The sequence below is a fragment of the Pollachius pollachius genome (assembly GCF_949987615.1).
Source record: "Pollachius pollachius genome assembly, contig: scaffold_69, whole genome shotgun sequence".
Classification (NCBI taxonomy): Eukaryota; Metazoa; Chordata; class Actinopteri; order Gadiformes; family Gadidae; genus Pollachius; species Pollachius pollachius.
In genome coordinates this window covers 1-20,000 of record NW_027641417.1, presented here as the reverse complement: position 1 = coordinate 20,000, position 20,000 = coordinate 1, and the positions used below count along the sequence as shown (strand labels likewise).

The following is a 20,000-nucleotide window of genomic DNA, read 5'->3' as shown; positions in this document are numbered from 1 at the left end:
TTTTTTACCCGATTTCCTCCTCGCCATCGCCCTGCTGTTGGCTGCCGTTGACTATATTTAGAGCGATTACAGGGAATGTTGGCTGGTTTCATCACTTGCGCAAGGCCGTACCCTGGCCTGTCCTTCCCTGAACTTCACCCCCCCCCTCCCCCTCCCCCCAGCCACACATAGTACTGTATGCATGCATCCTTTAAGCTGAGGGTCACTGATTTCATCAATGGCTTGAGTACACTGCCCTAGGATTAGTCTGCTGCTATGTGTTTGGATCCGGTGTCAGTTGAGCGATCTAGTTTGTCCATTTGTGTGTTGCGTGTCTCTTTATACATCTATTTATAGATATATAGCTATCTTTAGATAGATATAGAGCTACATCGATCATAAGATGGAGATAGATAATGAGTCATAGATATATAGTTACATTAAACAAGCGTATAGATATATTTTCACTGTGTTCATTCATCTATACATTTGCACATTTCCCTAGTAGCTGCATGCGAACAAGCACAACCCAAGTGTGAGTCCCAACGTGAACAGCATGTGTCACCGAGGCTGAGACGCAGCCGCCAACAAGCGTAGGGGGAAAAAGAGGAACACATGGACAAGTGGCGGTGGGGGGAGCACGCACACACACACCTACATCATGCATCACACGTGCACGTGCATCCACAAACGCATAGCTCTAGCAGTAGCCATGCTGACAACAACATACACACCCAGAGGAATGCCCCCCCCCCCCCCCCCCGCTGAGATGAGGCTGTACAAGTAGGACTTCCCCCGTGCCGGCGGCGCTCAGAGTAGCGTGGAATATAGGCTAGAGGTTAGCGCGCTATAAATACCATCAGCCTACTACCATTGCTGGGTGAAAATAGCTCTGTGTCGCTGCCTTTCCAAGAAGCTCGCTTTCTGGCTGCGATTGTGATTCAGAGGAGAGCACCTGCAGGGACCTGCCATCGTACATGGCCCTACCCTGGGTTTCAGATCAGGTAGGCCTTCCCCTCGGATGGGGAAACTCCAGTCTGAGGCCCTGAACAAAAGCACTTGACTCATGACACTGCAGATGAATGAGGGAACATCTATCTTAACTGGACGCTTCAGATGATGTCATTGTGGTATGTGGCGCTGTTGTATATTTTGGTCTGGCCATCAAATTTTTTGTGTGCGTGTGCAAGTGGTCCTCAGGGACTGATGGGGTTTGTTGCCGTGTAAAACGAGCCTACCCTGAGTGTCTTGATTTATGGAAGCCTGTGTGTAAGTTGATATGTCCTGGTAGTCTGTATTCTCCTCATATCGCTCTCTCTCACCTCCCTCTCTCCACTCTGTCCTCAGTCCAACTCAATCGAAGCCCAGACGGTTGCAGTGCAACTCGATCTCCGCCGTGGCCTTGGCTCATGGGCACTCCAGCAGCCCTGTCCCATTTCATATCCATTGTCTTTTTGACATTCATTTTCTCTTGTCACTGTAATGTATTCTCTTTTTTCTGCTGCTTGGATGGATGTATCCTGGGCGAGGACATGTGGTGCGTAACACCCCCTCTGGGAAATGGGAGGAGACGCTGTGGATCATCGGATAGACACGCCACACACACACACACACACACACACACACACACACACACACACACACACACACACACACACACACACACACACACACACACGCATAATGTTGTGCGGTATTGAGTTAACCGTGCAGCCGAGGAGAAATTCTTCCCGACTGTTTTGCATGTACAGCCGTTTTACTCTGGCTGCTGTTTGGCTGCAGAAGGCCAGGGAGTGAGTGAGTGAGAGGGAATGCTGGGTATGATTAGTGCTGCTGTGCATTTTTTAAAGAGGGTTTCATCTTGTCTCCAGCAGCCCCACCTGTCAAACCTCCCACACATCTTCCTTTTGTCTCCGAGAGGGAGGGGGGTGGGGGGGAGATAATGAAGTGGAGGGTGCCATCGTTTGCTGTCATCTCTGGTAAATGGTTACGTTGCACCCCACCTGGCTGCTACTAAGATATACCTGCAGGTTCCCGGGAGCGTAGACAAAGGAAAACTTCAGACGGGGACAATGGGGCACAGCGGTTGGGGAACACTTCCTCTGTGTTTGCACGTTGAAAGCCCGGATCAGAGACCCAAGGAGAACGCCTCCACTTAAGCGGAGGACATCTCTGTTTTTCTTTCGTTTTTTTCCTCGCTTTTTTCGCTTCTGCTTATTTTTCCCATCCGGAGGGGTGGAGGAGGAGGAGGACAAGGAGGAGGAGGAGACTATGGAAATGAACAAGCCTGTGGTGTGTTCATGGTAGAGGGGGGAAGAATGGGGGGGGGGTGAAGATGAAGAGAGGAACTGAGGATCGAGGCTGTTTGGCAGAGAAAAAAAAATCTATTAAGTGGATAGCATTTCATTTCTTTTTGAAGTTTGCAGTTTAGCCCGCTTTCTTTGTTTTCTTCCGTTGTGCAGCCTTGGAACAAGAGAGCCTCTAAAATGGCATCTCCTTATTCCCGGGCCGGCGGTATCGCATCATCAGGCAATGAGGCGGAATAATCAAAGAGCTCTCCTCGCTGTAGCATCCTTAAATGTTGAGCACACACACCCACACACAGTGGCACGCACTGACGCACACAGACACACGCGCACGCGCACACACAAGGACACAAACTCTTCTTTTTTTTTTTTAAATCGGCGGCGCTCCGGCGTAGCGCAGAGACGAGGCGATCAAAGCGGAGCCCGCCGAGCCCCGTAGCCCGCCGAGAGTTAGACTTCAAAGAGCCAGGGAAGAGCTCTCTCTTCAGCTCCGCGCCACACCTGAGGAGCCTGCTAGGGGCAGAACCCAGCACCCCGTTAGAACCCCCATCTGGGGTCAACGGGGGGGAGGGTCACGGAGAACACCTCGCACGCCAGCGGCCATCCTCTGTAGAGCAGTTGTGACTCGACATTCGTGTTTGTGAGAAATAACGAAAAACAAAAAGCCCCCCCCCGTACCTCCCTGTCTAACTCGCTGTATAAAATAAATCTTAAAAAATAAAAAAGAGAGAGGGACAAGAGAAAAGGGGAAGGGGCGGGGAGAGTCCTCTCAGGCTGGGTGTTCTGGCTAAGCTGTCGTACCTCCCAGCTCATTCCTCTCCAGGGCATTGGAGTGTTCAGAGTAGTTTAACAAATAGTTTTTTGTTCTCCTGACCAAAGAGGAAAAAAAAACAGTGATGAGAAAAAGGGCCGATTGGCAGAGGGGCGGATGAAAAAGAGAGGCGGGACAATGACGAGAGGGAAAGGGATGAGTGTGTGATTGTTTGTGGGGGGGGGGGGGGGGGGGGGGGGGGGCAGGCGGGTTGTGGCCGAGATATTATATTATTAGAGAGTGATGCAGACTTGGCGCTCGTCCAGCGACCGCTCGCAGCCCAGTGTGTGGCGAGCTGGAATCCAGCGCAGGATGACCTATATCCCCCCGTCCTATTTTGCACCTCAACTGCCTCTGCGGTGGAGTTTCTGCCCCACCCTCCCCGCCTGTCTGTCTGCCTGTCTGTCCCTGCGTCGTTCCTGCCAACATAATGTGGGCTAATGTAAGACTTGTCCCTGCCTAAAATGATTCAGGCCTTTTCCTTATTTAGATCACACACACACATACACACACGTGCGCACACGCACACATGGTCCATGTGACACACTCACACACACTTTTCTGCCCTCTGCATTATTACTATCATTTCCTTTTTGGTGCAGCCTTGTTTGCCGTTTAGCCTAAATGTGTGCTGCTTATCAAGTTCTGTCGGTTCAGTTGTAGAAGCTTGTTGATGGCCAAGTTACTTGCAGGCAGTCTACACAGCCACCTAAATCCCCGCCCATCCCTTTCATCTCAGTCACTCAGCCAGTGACAGAGCTAATCTTGCCTCCACCCTGTGAATTATGGATTGGCTGTAATGTCTGCTATTAGCTCCCCCACATGAGTGCACGTTCCACACGTGCACGCTCCCCTGTTCACAGAGAAGGGCATCAAAATACTGTCGCGACTGTAGGAATGTGGCCATGTTTCGGGTATAGAATACATTTAAAAGTGAGGATGCGGTCGGTACTATTGCAGCGGAGAGGGAGTCTCTTGGTCTACTCACCGAGCCTTTGCGCACACGCACGTGCAAAAATACAAGCATGCACGCACAGGCACACACACACACACAAACACACGCACACTTCAGGAAGAAATCTACTCCTGCACATATGCCGGCTTAACCCCCGCCTGCCTCTAATCCCCCCCTCACCAATACCAGGGAGCCATGCATGGGAATCGTGGTCAGCTGATCGCGCTGAGGTGGAAATCCAGACCCCCCCCACCCCCACCCTTCCCCTCGGTTCCCCCTCGCCAGAGCTGGCCAGGCTGGCCTACTTGGGTGAAATGTTCAGAGCTGGAAGCGCAGGCCCCTTCCTGCTACAGAGGGGCTCTCCCTCCTCGGAGGAGAGCTCCTTAATGCAGGGAGGGGCCGGCCGAGGAGAGGTAAGGGGGTGGGGGGGGTTGTCTAAGTGGATCGGGCCTCGTGAAGGGGCTTAATGACTGTATTAGCATGGGGGTCTCCCCCAGGACCCCCGCCTACACACGCTCAGGGAGGGGGGGGGTTGATGAAGAGGGCCGTAGCGATCGCACCGCTCCCATCGTGTGTGTGCACCTCGTGAAGGATCTGCCCTAATTCTTCTCTCTCTCGCTCGCACGCTCACTCTCTCTTTCTACCCCCCCCCCCCCCCCCCCCCCACCCCCACCCCTCTCTCTCTCTGCCACCAGGAAGTAAGGATACAATGGTGGATACACATCCTCTTCTTCTTCCTCTTTTCCTCCTACACGCACGCACGCGCACACACGCACGCAGCGTCCCTCCGCTGCTCGATCTGCTCCGGCCTCGTCTGTACCTGTGTTGCTGTTTATGACATTCCCGCCTTTTGAATAATGCATGGGGGCCTACTCAATAATGGATGCCCCCCACTTAGCTAAATGGACAGAGTTTACTGGGTAGTCTGCACCCTCTAAACTGGGCCACGGTAACCCCTGCTCCCTGCCTCTCTCTCTTCCACCCCCATGGGTCAAATGATGAGGCCCAGGTCAGTACTGGGGGGGGGGGGGTTCAGGGCTTCAGACAGGCCGGTTAGGGTTAACTCCTTCTTGGCCCGTAGAGAGACGGTGGTGCGGAGGGAAGGTTGGAAACATCCCCTGCACCTGAAGCTACGCGGCTTAATGCTGTTCACACTTATGCGACAACATGCGCTAAGCTGGTATTCCACGCGACGGAAGCATGCATTTGTATGCAGGGTTCTGGTGTCACGGGGGGGAGGTAATGAAATACTGTGTTCTGTTGTCGAAACAGGAGCACCAGCAGCTGCTCAGATGGATTATTGAAATTGGAGGGTTGGCCTGTTTAAAAAGTGATGAAAATGTGTTGTTTTTAACACGTCAGGCATTGAGATCTAGGCATTGAGGTTCGATTCACATTTTTAAATACATTTATAATTAGTTGACTTATACTTTCCAAGGGCTGTTGCTTGTTTTCAGTGTTGCGCCTATGACCATCCAACCACAAGGATACCTCTTTTTCAGTCGGTTTTACTTTGCTAATCCTCTTGGACAACAGTCATGGCTGTACAAATAAAGCGCTGCGTATAATGTGTGAAACCGAGAGCTAATGCATTATATATATGTATTGCTTATCACACAGATGTCATGACATGCGTTTTAGGGACAATACCATGAATAACTTATACCAGTAGAGTGACCGGTAAATGGCCATTTCCTAGTGTGTGTTGGCTGGGAGATGTATTTGAGGGGCAAAAGAATGTCCTGTCCTTGATCAGAAGTAGAACTGTAGGATTGTGTGTGTGTGAGAGATCACATGGTTACCCTCAGGCTACATGGAAATGTCAGGGATCCATGCAGGAAATGATAGTCTGCACAGGCCTCTACACACACACACACACACACACACACACACACACACACACACACACACACACACACACACACACACACACACACACACACACACACACACACACACACACACACATTTAGCAAAGACCAATAATGAGTGAGGAGGCTATACATGTCCTACAACAAGAACACTGTTTAATCTAGCAAACCGGCGCTTGTAGGATAGCATATAAAACACTGTTTTCAAATTAGCAAGCTGCCTAAATTCACAACAGTGGAGGCCCCCCGACAGCTGAATGTGTGTCATTAGTCATCATTAAAGGAGAGAGACGGTGGGGAAGGGGGGCTCGCTGTCCCACTTTGGTCTCCAACTTGTTTAGATGATGCCATGCCAAGTCGGGTCTCTTTCAGCTGCCGTTTTTTTTTATCTGTAAAGTCGCAGGGTTTAGAGAAGACTACGCTACAGTCGTGAGTGTCATTATATTATGACTAGCGATGAACCCCCACAGAGACGGACGACGCGCTTCTAAGCCTCAGTAAGGCTGCTCATTCTTCGCGGAAAAGGGGCGTGTACGATGTCTGAGTACCGACGCCGGGTGCACCAAGGAGAAGTGTTTGGAACGTTAAGAGTCCTGCTACACATATAGTAAGGGAAGAACGGACTATGCTAGTTGTCCCTTAAATTCGGGTTATTAGAAGCATATAAACCTACATTTAAATGTTTAGAAAGGTGTGATAACACAGCTTTCACGTCGGTTTTCGTGTGCAGCTGACTGCAGATGATAGGCTATCCTGCTTAGCGCGACGAGATGTTTTCCCTTTTAGCTCAGCTAACATTTTGAGTAAGCCTAGCCAGCGCTCGTCCATGTCTGGCTATTCTAAATATGCCAGCTGTCTCCTGGAGGTACATGACCCTCACTGCGCTGACTGACCCACCGCCACCCCTCCTCTTTACCAGTCTGCCTGTTCTGAACTCCTCAGTGACAGGATAATAGCACGCTAGCCCCGGCTTCTCCTCCACTGCCCCGGCCAGCGCGACCGTTTACATCACAATAATACACTCTAAATTCTCGGCTGTAATTTACGGCGGTAAAACATATTTTTATTATGGGTTACAGTGCAGTCCGCGTGCCGGAGGAATGCCTCGTTTTGCTCGCAGGGACACGAAGGCAGGTAGAATGGCGGCGAAATTACAGTGGAGGGTTTAAGTATTAGCTCTATATCACTCTGACGGCTGGATGAACACACTTAAATGTTTAGCCTTTTCTTTTTTTTGACGTTCTTTGTGTGTGCTTGGTTAAATTATAGGCCACTGGACTGTACAACCCCCCCAACCCCCTTGTCAAACTCTGCACACACACACACACGCCAACCATGTCATGTACCGCACTCCCGACCTCTGCACCGCCGACGGTGTCGGGGTCAGGCGAGGGGCTGAGGAGTTGAGATCAAACGCTCCTAATCCCATCCCCTGTGATCGACTATTGTGTTGTCCACATGCACGGAGAGGCAGAGAGAGGGAATGAAGCGTTTAACATGACAAAGCCCCTGTCCCTCTGGCCATCACCTCCTCTCCTCCCCGATGACATCCCGATGAGTCTATCCCGCCTCCCGACCCCTCTTTCCCCTTAGCTTGGCTTCTCCCCCCTCCACCCCAATACCCCAAGTCCCACTTCAGCCCTCCCAATGCAAACAGCCTATTAACAACGCTCCCCCCCCCCCCTTCCATATGCATGACCCCGGCCTCCTCCTCCTCGTGCTAAATATGCGCTTCAGAACCGACCCCCCCCCGCCCCCCTCCCTGAATGCTGCCAGTCAACACGGATTAGTGCGTATCAATGGGCAAGATAACCTCTCTTTAGCGCAGAGTGGAGAGCAACACAGCCATGCATGGAGCCCTCTCTGCACGCCGACACAGGGACAGCTCTGTGTGTTGGGACCCCCACCCCCCCCCCCTCTCATCCCAACCCGGCCCACCCCACACCCTCCTAAAAAACAAGGGGATGAATAGGAGGCTGGTTAATGTGTAATTGCGTAATGGAGGCAGTGCGGTGGACAATGGGAAAGAAAGGCCTTCATTAAGGCCATTTCTTAACACTTGATTAGCCCTTGATTGTGTTGGCATGAGGCAGAAGGGCTCGCCATTCGTTTTGTGTTTGCGTTCGCTTCAAAAGCGCCCTTGCGTACTTGCACACTTGCATTATGTCGTTATATAACTCCTGAGGAAATGCAGCTTCCTTGTTGTGTTTTGAAGCTGGTGGCATTGGAGAGGCAAAGTTGTTGACCTTTTTAAAGTGCAGGCTTCTATTGAGAAGGGCCCGTCTACGAGGCAACTCTTTCTTCCTGCGACTCCCTCTTCAAGACGGTGTGTGTGGATTTCATAACATCAGGGTGAACGCTGAATTATTCCCGGTGTGTTATTCTTCCATTTGATCCAGAGCGGCGTTTGATGAAAGGGTATCGCTGGTGCGGACGGCTCCGATCGCAGCCTCAGATGTTTCCACTCGAGTTGCATTTTCAGAGAGAGAGAGAGAGAGAGAGAGAGAGAGAGAGAGAGAGAGAGAGAGAGAGAGAGAGAGAGAGAGAGAGAGAGAGAGAGAGAGAGAGAGAGAGAGAGAGAGAGAGAGAGAGAGAGAGAGAGAGAGAGAGAGAGAGAGCAAGCGCAATTGGCACGTGCAGCCACACAAACATTTACATAATTAACTTGTAAAGGCGTCCATTAAAAGGCGTGTGTTAAATGTTTCATGAGGCCGTTTTAATGCTTAGCGTGCTGTGATATTTCTAAATGGCGTTTTGCGAGCCTGTGGTTTTCGCCGTGGGCCGTGTGGATTTGAGTCGGCCTTTGTGTGCTCTGGTGCAGCGATCCAGCAATGTGGCCGAGGCCCAAACCACGTCCTGCCCATGGCCTAAGGATGTCCTGTCAATAAAGTAATCCGTGCGCGGGCTCACACACTTGATCCCAGTGGATGTGAATGCACCAAGCACACATTGCACCACTTGGTTTGGATCAGTAAAATACTGGATCAGTGTTTGGAAATATCTGTATTGAATTGAAATCTTTATTGTCCACTGTTGTGGTTGTTCCATTCCTCTACTCGCGTCCTCCAACCTTTTCCTTTTTCGATGTCTTATGCGGCTCATATATGGTTTCACCGACTGTGTTTGCGACAGCGGTGTCATTTGAGTTCCTTCAAACTACTGATGAGTGAGCTGCAGCTACGTTGAGGGCCCAACAGTGCCTCTCACTCTCATCTTTAGGGACCCTCCTACTTGCGTCTGACACAGAGATGGCGAGACGACTTAGAGACGATCTCCATGTCGTCCCTATCTCCTTGTGTCTGACACGAGATGGAGATCAGCCAACGTTTTTTTTTTTCCACACATAACCAAAATGCAGAAACCAGTTACAAACCCCAGTTTCTCACAAACGCAAATACAGTATATCATGTTATATTTATCCAGACATGGGGACAATAGATGGCCCTGTATTAAGTGACATGAGATACCTTAGTTCCTGTTACTTGTTTGTTGGCCCATCTTTTAGAGCAACAGGTGTTGCAGTGTAGACCCTGAACAATGTAGACTTGTTCGTCTACATCCATTTCTGGTGCCCTGGTGCCCCCTCTCCCTCCCCCTCCTCTAGCCCGTACATAACAACCTTTGACCTACTTGTGGCCGATGGCGGCGGTGCTTTGACTGTGTTGCACTCCCATCGGTTCACACCAAATGTCTCAAGGAGACCCAGGGAACAGGATATTGAGGTGGATGAGGAGGAGGCGGAGGAGGAGGATGGGTTGGAGGATAGTTAGTGGAAGTGTGGAGCCTAGGAGACGGAGGCGTTGGAGCAGCAGCAGGGGGACGACGAGGAGGAGATGGTGGGAGATGGGCTGGGAGGCGTGAGCTGGTCTTGTGCCAACGCACATCGCTTCTGTCAGTCAGCCGTCCTTGGCAGCTGCTTAGATAGGGTTACATCCCATTCCACCCTGTTGCCATGGGGCAGCGGTTGCCAAGGGGAAGTTCTCAGGGCTTTTGGGAACAGCATTGTCATCAAAACAGTTGTTTTGAACAGGATGGCGTTCCCTCGTTCTCTTTCTTCTAACGGCGAGGTCGTTTCTCGGAACACAGATGCTGCGCTTGGTCACATGCAACGTGAAACTGTTGAAAGCCGGGCCTTTTTTGCATGGGCCAGGTCAGATCCCGCAGGACGGCACTGAAGCCTGTAGGCGGATGAAATCCAGGCTTTTAACTGATAAGAAAACATGTGATAAAAGACCCCCGCCCCTCCCCCGACCTTAGACCTACTTCAAACTTTGACCCCCTTCTTCCAGCTCAACTGCTCTGATTGTGTGGGTCCATGTGTCTTTCCTTCCTGAGATAACGCTGAACATGGGACCTATTTTGCCTTCCTTTAGTCTTGCTTTGCATCTTGAGAACGGGGTCACTGTCCCGATAAGCTGCTGATGTGCTTTCTAGTGTGGAAGCGATAGGGCTGCGCCCGCGTAGGGAAATTATATTAAAAGTAGATTAAGATCTCATTGTGATCTGCGACTGCCTCCCATCCTCAATCTCCTCCAATCAGCTTCTCTGGGAGGCGGGAGCTGTGTCACTTCGGGTCTCCCACGATTGGTCGAGCCCTGTTGTGCTGCTGTTTTGTGTGTCTGTATAAGTATGTGTGTTGTATAATGGTGCGGCTGTTCCCATCACGATCACTCAGTGGAGAGGAGACACATGTCGTACCCATTGCTCTCTCCCTCCCTGGACTCCACTTTAGGCCCAGTCTAACTGGGAGGTCTGCACACGCACATCACATCGTGCACGTCATATCAGGCGTGTGGCATTACTCAAACGATGACACAAGAAAAAGGGGCATTTGTTTGTTTGTTTCTGTCATGGAATGCATTGACACCCAGTTGAATTGAAAATGTGGACTTATGTTTACAGTTCAGACAAACAAGTGAATGTGGCTGGCTGACAGCAAAGTATAGATGGAACACGTGTGGTGATGATGTGGTTGGAGAGGCCGGCAGAGCATCAGGAAAGCAGCTGGGTGGGGGGGGGGTGAAGAGTGAAGATGAGGGCAGAAAGAGGAAGAGGAAAAAGCTGTGTTTCATTAGAGTGGAAATTAGCGGTTTTCTCTGTCTCACACACACACACACACACACACACACACACACACACACACACACACACACACACACACACACACACACACTCTCTCTCTCTCAGCCCCCCGTGTGTGTTTCCACTTATCCTCTTCTGCGCCGTGTAGCCACACTTTCCCCGACCGAGAGCAACTGTTGGCACTCTGTCTGTGTTGAAACACAAACATAACCCACTGTTAGTCCTCCTTCCGCTGTGTGTGTGCGTCTATGTCTGTGTGCGTGTATGTGTCTATATATGTATGCGTGTGTCTGCATGCGTCTTTGTCTATTTCTGTGTCTATATGTGGGTGTGTGCGTGTGTCTATCTCTATTTGTTTCTATTTGTGTGTGTGTTTTATTATACATGTCTGTGTGTCGTGCAGACTCTCACACTTGCAAGTCTTTTTTCAGCCTCTTGCGATCAAGCGTCCCCCGGCACACACTCAGTTGTGCTCGATGGGTGTGTGTCGCCACGCTGTGGCTCGGTGCGTTCGATTGGAGGTTATACTGATGCGTACTTAGTGAATGGCAGGATTTCCCTACAAGCCAGGACACTGCCCTGTTTTCCCCCCGCTATGGAGAGTGCTGACAAAGCAACGTTTTACGAGTGTGTGTGTGTGTGTGTGTTTTGGTGTGTGCCTCTGTGTGTGTGCATGTGTTTGTTTATCTCCCCCTGGCCACCTACATCCCTGATTCAGAAAGCGTGATAAAAATTCACTTTGCTCCAGTTTTACGACTTCACTCAAGCGTGTTCCTCTCAGCTTGTTCTGCTCCAAATTTTCGACATATTTATTTTGAACCACCGATTTAATAGCATGAAACATCTCATGTTTGCATTAATCATTGTCCCATTGCACGGGACTTTTTAATGCACCTTTGGACTACAAATCCCAGGCGCTCCCAGCTTGGGGGTTTCCCTGACTGTGATGTGGTTCCTCTGGCCGTCCCAGTTCATTATTTCAGAGGGACTTCAAAAAGGCCTGCGGTCTGGCAGCCCGGGGCACGGGGGTCTGTCTGGCCCCGGCCATAGTCTCTTCCTGTGTGTGTGTGTGTGTGTGCGCGCGTGTGTGCGTGTGCGCGCGCGCGCGCGCGCGCGCGTGTGTGTGAGACAAATGAGAAATCTGGAACACTGGAAGATATTGTGGACTGCCCACATCCTCTTGTCTCTTTTCCAGTTTAGCTCCATTTCTCTTTCCTTTCTTTCCCTCTCATCTCCCTCTCCCTCTCCCTCTCCAGCGCCCCCCCGGCCGTTATCTTTCCCGGGGTCTCCTGCCGCTGCCCGGCCAGCTCTCCAGCCTGCCTGCTAATGTAGTTAGCCAGGTCTTAATGACAGTGAAATCTCATTAATATGCCTCACAGCTGGGCCAAACATCCAACGGGGATGGACAGTAATCTAATCTCTCAGGACTCACCCAGGGCTGAACCTCCACAAACATCTTCCCCAGCGCCCGGGCCCAGACTGCCCAAAGACCCACCACCAAATTATGTCTGCTGGCTCTGTGTGTGTGTGTGTGTGTGTGTGTGTGTGTGTGTGCAATTGTGTGTGTCTCTTTGTCTGTCTTTTGTAAGTTTGTGTATTTGTAATTGTGTCTCTGCTTGATTATTCTTTCTTGTGTGTTTCTTTGTGTAAGTGTGTGTGTGTGTGTGTGTGTGTAATTGTGTGTCTGCTGGATTATTCATTCTTGTATGTCTGTCTCTTTATGTGTGTGTGTGTGTGTGTGTGTGTGTGTGTGTCTTCGATGGCGATGTTTGAAGTGCTGATGCTAGCCAGCCTTTCCCTTGTGTTAGCGTCAGCGTCAGACTGGAACCCTGGCTCATTGGCTCATCCCGGGAATAGATCACGTTGACCCCCCTCTCCCCTCCCCTCCGCCAGCGTCTGGCTACTGATCATAATGGCTAATGGACGAGGTGGCCTGCGACGGTCCTAGACGCGCCGCGGCGTCCTGATGTATGCAGAGTGGACCGGAGGAGTAGCATCGGAAGCCCGGCGCAGTGGGGTTTAATTCAATCACGGGCGACCTCCAACCCGACCGCCGGCCCTTCTCCATTAAGCCGTTTAAAGGCGCGCCGACTAGCGAGAACGTACTTAGCATGTTGTAATGCTGCTTTGTTTCTAAACGTGAACAGTACAGCGCAGTGTGTACAGGTAACAACCCTGTGACCTGCGGGGGGGAAGTTTATTCCGCCAATTAGTCGCCACAATGGCTGACCCGCCATTTAGGGAGAATGTCACTCGAAATTAGAGAGGTAAATTTATCCGGAAATAATACTCTGTGTCAAAGATGATTAGATTCCCTGACATTATTTAGGCCCTGCTGGAAATAACGATGTGCGGTTCATCTATGATGCATTCAGTGTTCTGACTCATTACAGCGCATTTCCGTAGCGCTTTACTACTGATGCTCGCGGTGCCGACGCAGCTATGCTAACATGGCGGCTAACATGTCGTCTACCCGTTGGCGGGGCTGTAGGCCTGGTGGGCCCGGTGGCGGGGGAGCGTTCGGGGGAGGACAGCCTTGTTATCGCTGATCAGAGATGCCTGGAAGGGAAACGTCAGGAGAGGTGCTTGAGTGAGAGGGTGGTGGGAGGAGGGTTGGAGGGGCTGGTCAATGCACTGTCCTGCTGCCTTTTTTTTTATTTTTACAGCCTCTCCGTCGCTCTCTTTCTCTGTCCCTCTGCCTCAATCTCTCACTCTCCACCCTGCCATCCCACAGGCCTGCCATTGTTGGCCTCCTCACTGGGGTTTGACTGGGCTGCAGAAGGCAGCCATTGTGTTTAATTACAGTCACAAACCCCCAGCCCCTCCTTCGCCCTGTGACAGACTTTTGTCCTTGTGTCCCAGATTTTTATGTGCGCTCTCATTAAGCCCGGGTGTGTGTGTGTGTGTGTGTGTGTATGTTTGCGTGCGTTAGAGGATAGTGTGTGTGTGTGTGTGTGTGTGCGTGTGCGTGTGCACGCGCGTTAGAGAAGGAGAGACAGAATGTGTGTGTGTTTCTGACAGCATGTCCAGGACTCGTGCCGCCCAATATCTGCTTAGTCTCTCAACACAAGAAGAAGGCCCTTGTGTGCATGAATGTAATGCATGCGTGTGTGTGCGTGCGTGTGTACGTTGTGTGAGGTGAAGGACTAATGAAAGTCTCAAGTACCACGTAAAGACTCTACCCCTGTAAGACCTTCACCTCAGCACCTCACAGGAAGGCGTAGGAAGAGTTCACGCCCGAGGTCACAACGAAGAGGCTGTTCTTATTCGCAAACGGGAAAAGACGGATCTCGTCAACGTGAGGAATATTCCGATTTGTTGTTTCTCTTTTTGTTTGTCTCGTCATTGGATTTGACGCCAGCGCGGTGGTCGACCCAGACACATCCAGAGCGCGCGTCGGGGTACCGAAGACGGCTGTCTAGGATAACAACCGCAGCATTCTCCTCTTTGTAACCCAGGGTTCCTCTTGTCACACCTCCGTTTGTCGGGAAAGGGGAGGGTGGTCGCTTGAGCTGTACTGCTCATTGGCGGTGGTCGACGGCAGCCAATCGCAGCGTTCTTAGAAGCTTACTCTCCTCCTCCTCCAGCTCCTCCCCTTATTCTCTCCTCCCTCGTCCCAGACTGCCGTGGCCTGTCACACTCCTTTCCTCTCCCTGATGAACTAATCACGGATGGCATTTCAGGATTGCGCAATACCAATACATCTATCTATCTATCTATCTATCTATCTATCTATCTATCTATCTATCTAATGCACTGCAATTTATTTGTTCTCGATTCAATTTAGATTCAGAACTTTCTTGAAATCGATTATTTTCAAAAAAGAAAAAAGAAGCATACTCAGTCATTGTAATCTAGAAGCGTATGTATGCCTAGATGTACATGCCCTTTTACATTTGTTCATGTTATGGTTATTACTTTTATGCTGCAAGTTTAGATCAGGAACAATACTATACAATGGTGTATTCCCTTTTTGCTAGTTAAAGCACAATGAAATGGTTAATTCATTTTGAAATGGTTGATTCTAAATAATATTGAGGTATTTTTTGTCATCTGCACGTATTATTGAATCGATATCGAAGCAATTGGATCGATTTCGAATGAAGACCTAAAGAATTGAATTGCAAGGTACCTGGCAATACCCAGCCCTTCTCTCTCTCTCTTTCTCTTTATTTATTTATTTATCTATCTCTGTATGAGCCCATTTTGTAAGCCTAGAACCTTTGCAACTAGGTTAGGAGTTTATAAAGGTATATGTCGAAAGATTCACCTTGCGGTGTATGTGTATGTGTGTGTGTGTGTGTATGTTCCCCTGCAGATGACTTTCAATATGTTCGTCACACCATCGTCCTGTCGCTCCCAAACCTTTCCAATCAACCATCAATTTTACCACACACACACAGCGAGTACACACACACAATCACACAGACGTGCACGTGAAGGCATGCACAAAAACACACACCCATACACACAAGTACACATTGGTCACGTTGAAAGTGTCATTTTGAATCATTTAGATTCCCTCCATTAGGGTCTGACCTTTGCTTTCTATGAAGTTATTCCTATTCTATGAAGTTATTCCTGCTATTATAAGTTGTTTGCATTTACATAAAAACATGTAATTATCTCTCTTCAAATTAACTGTTCCTGGCAGTTATTAAAAGCACCAAGGAAATGAACACACTACCACCAATACACTTCGCTGCAGCAAACTGCACACACACACACACACACACACACACACACACACACACACACACACACACACACACACACACACACACACACACACACACACACACACACACACACACACACACACAACAACACCCTGTCACCAGAAGCCTTACTTTAATGCCTTATGTTGTTCTCATAGCAGAGCATAAGCTAGCTAAAGCTGTTGCTATTGCTAGCTTCAGCCAGGCGAGACATGAATGGCAGATGTCCTGTTGTTTACATCGGCGCGTTGGCTGGTATTTAGCCAGGCCACAGACATCGATATGACGGCTGTACTAGACGTCATGTTGTGTTGTGACAGCTAGCCTAAAACAGGCTAGGTTAACTTTTTTTACAAGTAGCTCGTTCCAACAGTACGTCGTAGTGATGTCTAGCTTTAAGCTCAGCGAGTTACGTTTTGAGTTGGTGGCGCAAAGTCAGTTGGCGGAGTGCGTCGCCCCTAGCTTGATGTTCCTTTTAGCAGGCGCTGCGCTGGCGGATAAGGGAAGCGGCTTGGATTATTGTGGTTGTTCCTTCAATGTAATCTTTCCCTGTGCCATCTGCCGCACGTGGATGGGAACGGGTTTGAAGATGCACACACACACAGTATGGAGGGAGGCAGAAATGCCTCGTCTGTCTGAGAGGGAGGGAATGTGTCCTCATATCAACTTATCCAATGTTTGCTGTCAGGGTGTGTGTGTGTGTGTGTGTGTGCGTGTTCACAATTTGAGGCCTGTGTGCACGTGTTAGGTTGATAGGTGGGGCATATTTAAACAGACAAACACACACACGTAGAGAGCCTGAAGGGTAACATCATCCTTATCAGAGATAGCCTGTACAAACACACCTTATTGGCCGATGAGCGTATACACAAGTTGAATTCCCGTTGACGCACGCGAGCCACATGCAAATGACACACACTCACCTTGGAGGTTATTACCAGTCAACAAGCAAAAGTATTGTGCTGTCACGATGGTCAAACATCTCAATGTGATTACCTAATGATTTTTACTACCATCCCTGTGCAGTAACGCATACAAGCTCCAGCAGCGCGTGCACACATACACACACACACACAATTCCCTAATGTTGAGGAACTTCCCCCCTACTAGCTATACAGGACATACATCTTTGATCTGGCTCCTATACGCTGATACACGGAAACGTTAATGTATGTACGTGTGCACGCAGGCCCAGGCCCAAACTCAAACCCCCCAGCAGTATATAAAAATTCTCAGCACTAGTTACTTGTCTCTGGGGAGCCTTTTTTCTGTCCCTTTGGTAAGCGCAGGGCAAGAGAGTGCATTTGATCTCCTCAGGTCGATCGGTGAGACTGCCTGTTCAAGTAGTCTTTTCCTTCCATGCAAGGTGTCCTCTCGAGTGAGGTGCACATCCCAAACAATCCCTTCCTCAGAAACAGCCTCTTTCATGCTCTTTCGCCAGACCCTTTCGTCCAAAGCAAGAGACGCCGGGAGCACGCACGTTATCGACCGCTGCGTGCGCCCACCGCCGTCCTTGATCAATCTATCGACTGGCCTCCTCTCGAGAGGAATGTCGCCCGCAGAGCCCCCGACTAACCCTCTCCTCCTCTCCTCTCCCTCCACAGCGATAGAGACCCAGAGCACCAGCTCGGAGGAGATCGTGCCCAGCCCCCCGTCACCGCCCCCGCCCCCCCGGGTCTACAAGCCCTGCTTCGTATGCCAGGACAAGTCGTCGGGGTACCACTACGGGGTCAGCGCCTGCGAGGGCTGCAAGGTGAGGCCTGCAGGCGGCGCACGCACGCACGCACGCACGCACGCACGCACGCACGCACGCACGCACGCACGCACGCACGCACGCACGCACGCACGCACGCACATAGAGTTTCAGCCAGGGGATGGTCGCACTCATCAGACATCAGATGAATATCTGAGGGCTTAAGAGGAGTAAAGTCTACTGATTAGTATCTAAGCTGTGCTGATTAGTATCCAAAGTCTCCAATCTGGGTGGATGTGGCGTTTGACTGTCCTGGCTTCATATTTGTTTTGACCAATCATGTCACAGGAGGCAGGGATCTGTTGGCGTGTACTAGGCGTCTAAAGGTTTCGCATAACACTGTGTAGGCTGGCCACTGTAGACATGCTTATTAAAATCCCCTCCTCTTCTATTGGGATATTATAAAACGTACAGTTACCGTTCAATAGATTAGACTTTCAACATTAATATTGACTGTATCATTGCCGTCCTAATCATATTAGGATGTGGTTATTTCACTGAAAAGTCACATATATACACCTATATACACTGTACATACAGATATACAAATAAATACCAGTCGAACAACACTTGGTGCCAGAAATGTCGAAATAGATTTAAAAATATTTGATCAACATCTGTAGATGTTGATCGAATATTACGCTTACCGTAGAACCAAGAGAATTGAAAAACCGTTTCAAATGTAGCGGTGTCCATATGTGAGTCTTTAACCTGGGACCATCCCAGTTCAACTCCTGCCCCATCTACCTGCTGTTCCGCTACCGAACCACACTGCTTGAGCAGTCAGGGCCCCCGGATGCCTGGCTCAACGGCCCCCCTTGATGTTAGCCGTCACAGGGACCGGAGTGCCCTCATAACTTGTTGTGTCGTCCGCTTCCGAATTGAAAACCTCTTTATCCGTCCGTTGTTCGGCTCGGTGCCGCCTGTGGTTCGGTAACCTAGATATAGATTGGTCAACCTTTGGCAGCGCTTCACACAATAGGTACTCACCCCCCACCACCTTAGCCCAATCAAAATCGTAACAGGGGGGGGTTATCCAACGTCTTTCATAACGCTCCTTGATACCGCATCATGTTCTCCCGCGCGGTCAACCCATGTAGGGGCGCTGTGTGCGTTTGATTATAACACTCTTTAGTTTTTCAGGGTTTTAGATTGCTCTGCAGCAGATTGTTTGGACAATAGTGCCCGGTGGGATCTCTAGTTCTTTTTTACCCTGTGAGAGACCTATATATTCTCTGTAATCTCTGCTCCGGGGCTCCTACTGCCCACACTATCAGGGGACTGCTGTGCCTATAATGTAACCTTCGGGCCGTGTGTGTGTGTCTGTGTGTGTTTGTGTCTGCCTGTGTGTTTGTGTGTGTATGCCTCTCTATGTGTGTGTGTGTGTGTGTGTGTGTGTGTGTGTGTGTGTGTGTGTGTGTGTGTGTGCGTGTGTGTGTGTCTGCCTCCCTGTGTGCCTGCCTGTGTGTGTGTGTGTGTGTGTGTGTGCGTGGCCAGACAACAGTGCTGTGTGTTGTGTAAGCACTTCTCCCGTGGTAAAGGAGCCAATAGCCGAGGGGCCGTGGGGGGGGGAATGTATCCCGGGTCGAGGGGATGAAAAGGACGCCGACTGTTGCCGGCGGTGACAGGTGGTGGCTCGGTCGTTACCTGGCCCCGCCCCCTTCCTGGTCAACACCTGGCCTTCAGAGACTGATGGGTGGGCGGGGGTGGGGTTGAGAGAGAGAGAGAGAGAGAGAGAGAGAGAGAGAGAGAGAGAGAGAGAGAGAGAGAGAGAGAGAGAGAGAGAGAGAGAGAGAGAGAGAGAGAGAGAGAGAGAGAGAGAGAGAGAGACTATCTCCACCACACAGCAGCATATACACAAATTGAACATAATAATTCTGAGATCTGCTGTGAGCACTGGGTATTTCTACAATGCCTATCCGGTACATCATCCCATCTGGCCACTTACTGCCGTTCCCTGTCGGCATGATTGAATCGACTATTAAAAGAGGTAAAATAGGAACAGACCAACACTTAAGTGTGTGTGTGTGTGTGTGTGTGTGTGTGTGTGTGTGTGTGTGTGTGTGTGTGTGTGTGTGTGTGTGTGTGAGTTTGTGCCCGTATGGTGCATGCATGTGTCTGTGTGTCCGCGCCCACGTTTATGTTTTGCTCTGCTGGGCGTGTGTGTGTGTGTGTGTGTGTGTGTGTGTGTGTGTGTGTGTGTGTGTGTGTGTGTGTGTGTGTGTGTGTGTGTTGGTCAGGGTGTTTGGTGATTGGTGTGAAGAGGCCTGTTAGCCAGAGCAGAGGTGTGTGTGTGTGTGTGTTTGTGGGACTGTACGGTGATTAATGGCCGTCTCATATTGTTGGTTGTGTCACGGCGCTGCAGTATTCACACCAACACGCCACTCTAATTGCTTTCTAAACAGGCGTTGTTTTCCTACCAACCAGCCGGGTGTTGATGGAAGGAAAAACCAGACGAGGGTAGATCTCTCCGTCTCCTTCTCCTCTTTCTCGCTCTCACTTTCTCTCTCTCCGCTTTCTCTTTC

At 50.2% G+C, this 20,000-nt stretch overlaps 1 protein-coding gene across 1 annotated transcript in view; it reads left to right on the top strand.

The window, feature by feature from the left end:
• The window catches only part of LOC307091604 (retinoic acid receptor alpha-like), a gene marked incomplete at its 3' end in the record, with an annotated part of 57,129 nt that extends 38,832 nt beyond the window's left edge, over positions 1-18,297 (top strand). Inside the window, exons 2-3 of the mRNA XM_079759237.1 lie at positions 17,327-17,475; positions 18,202-18,297. Of these exons, the coding sequence (XP_079615363.1) occupies positions 17,327-17,475; positions 18,202-18,297 (245 nt within the window). The remainder of the gene's footprint in view (positions 1-17,326; positions 17,476-18,201) is intronic.
• Between the last annotated feature and the right edge of the window lie 1,703 nt (positions 18,298-20,000).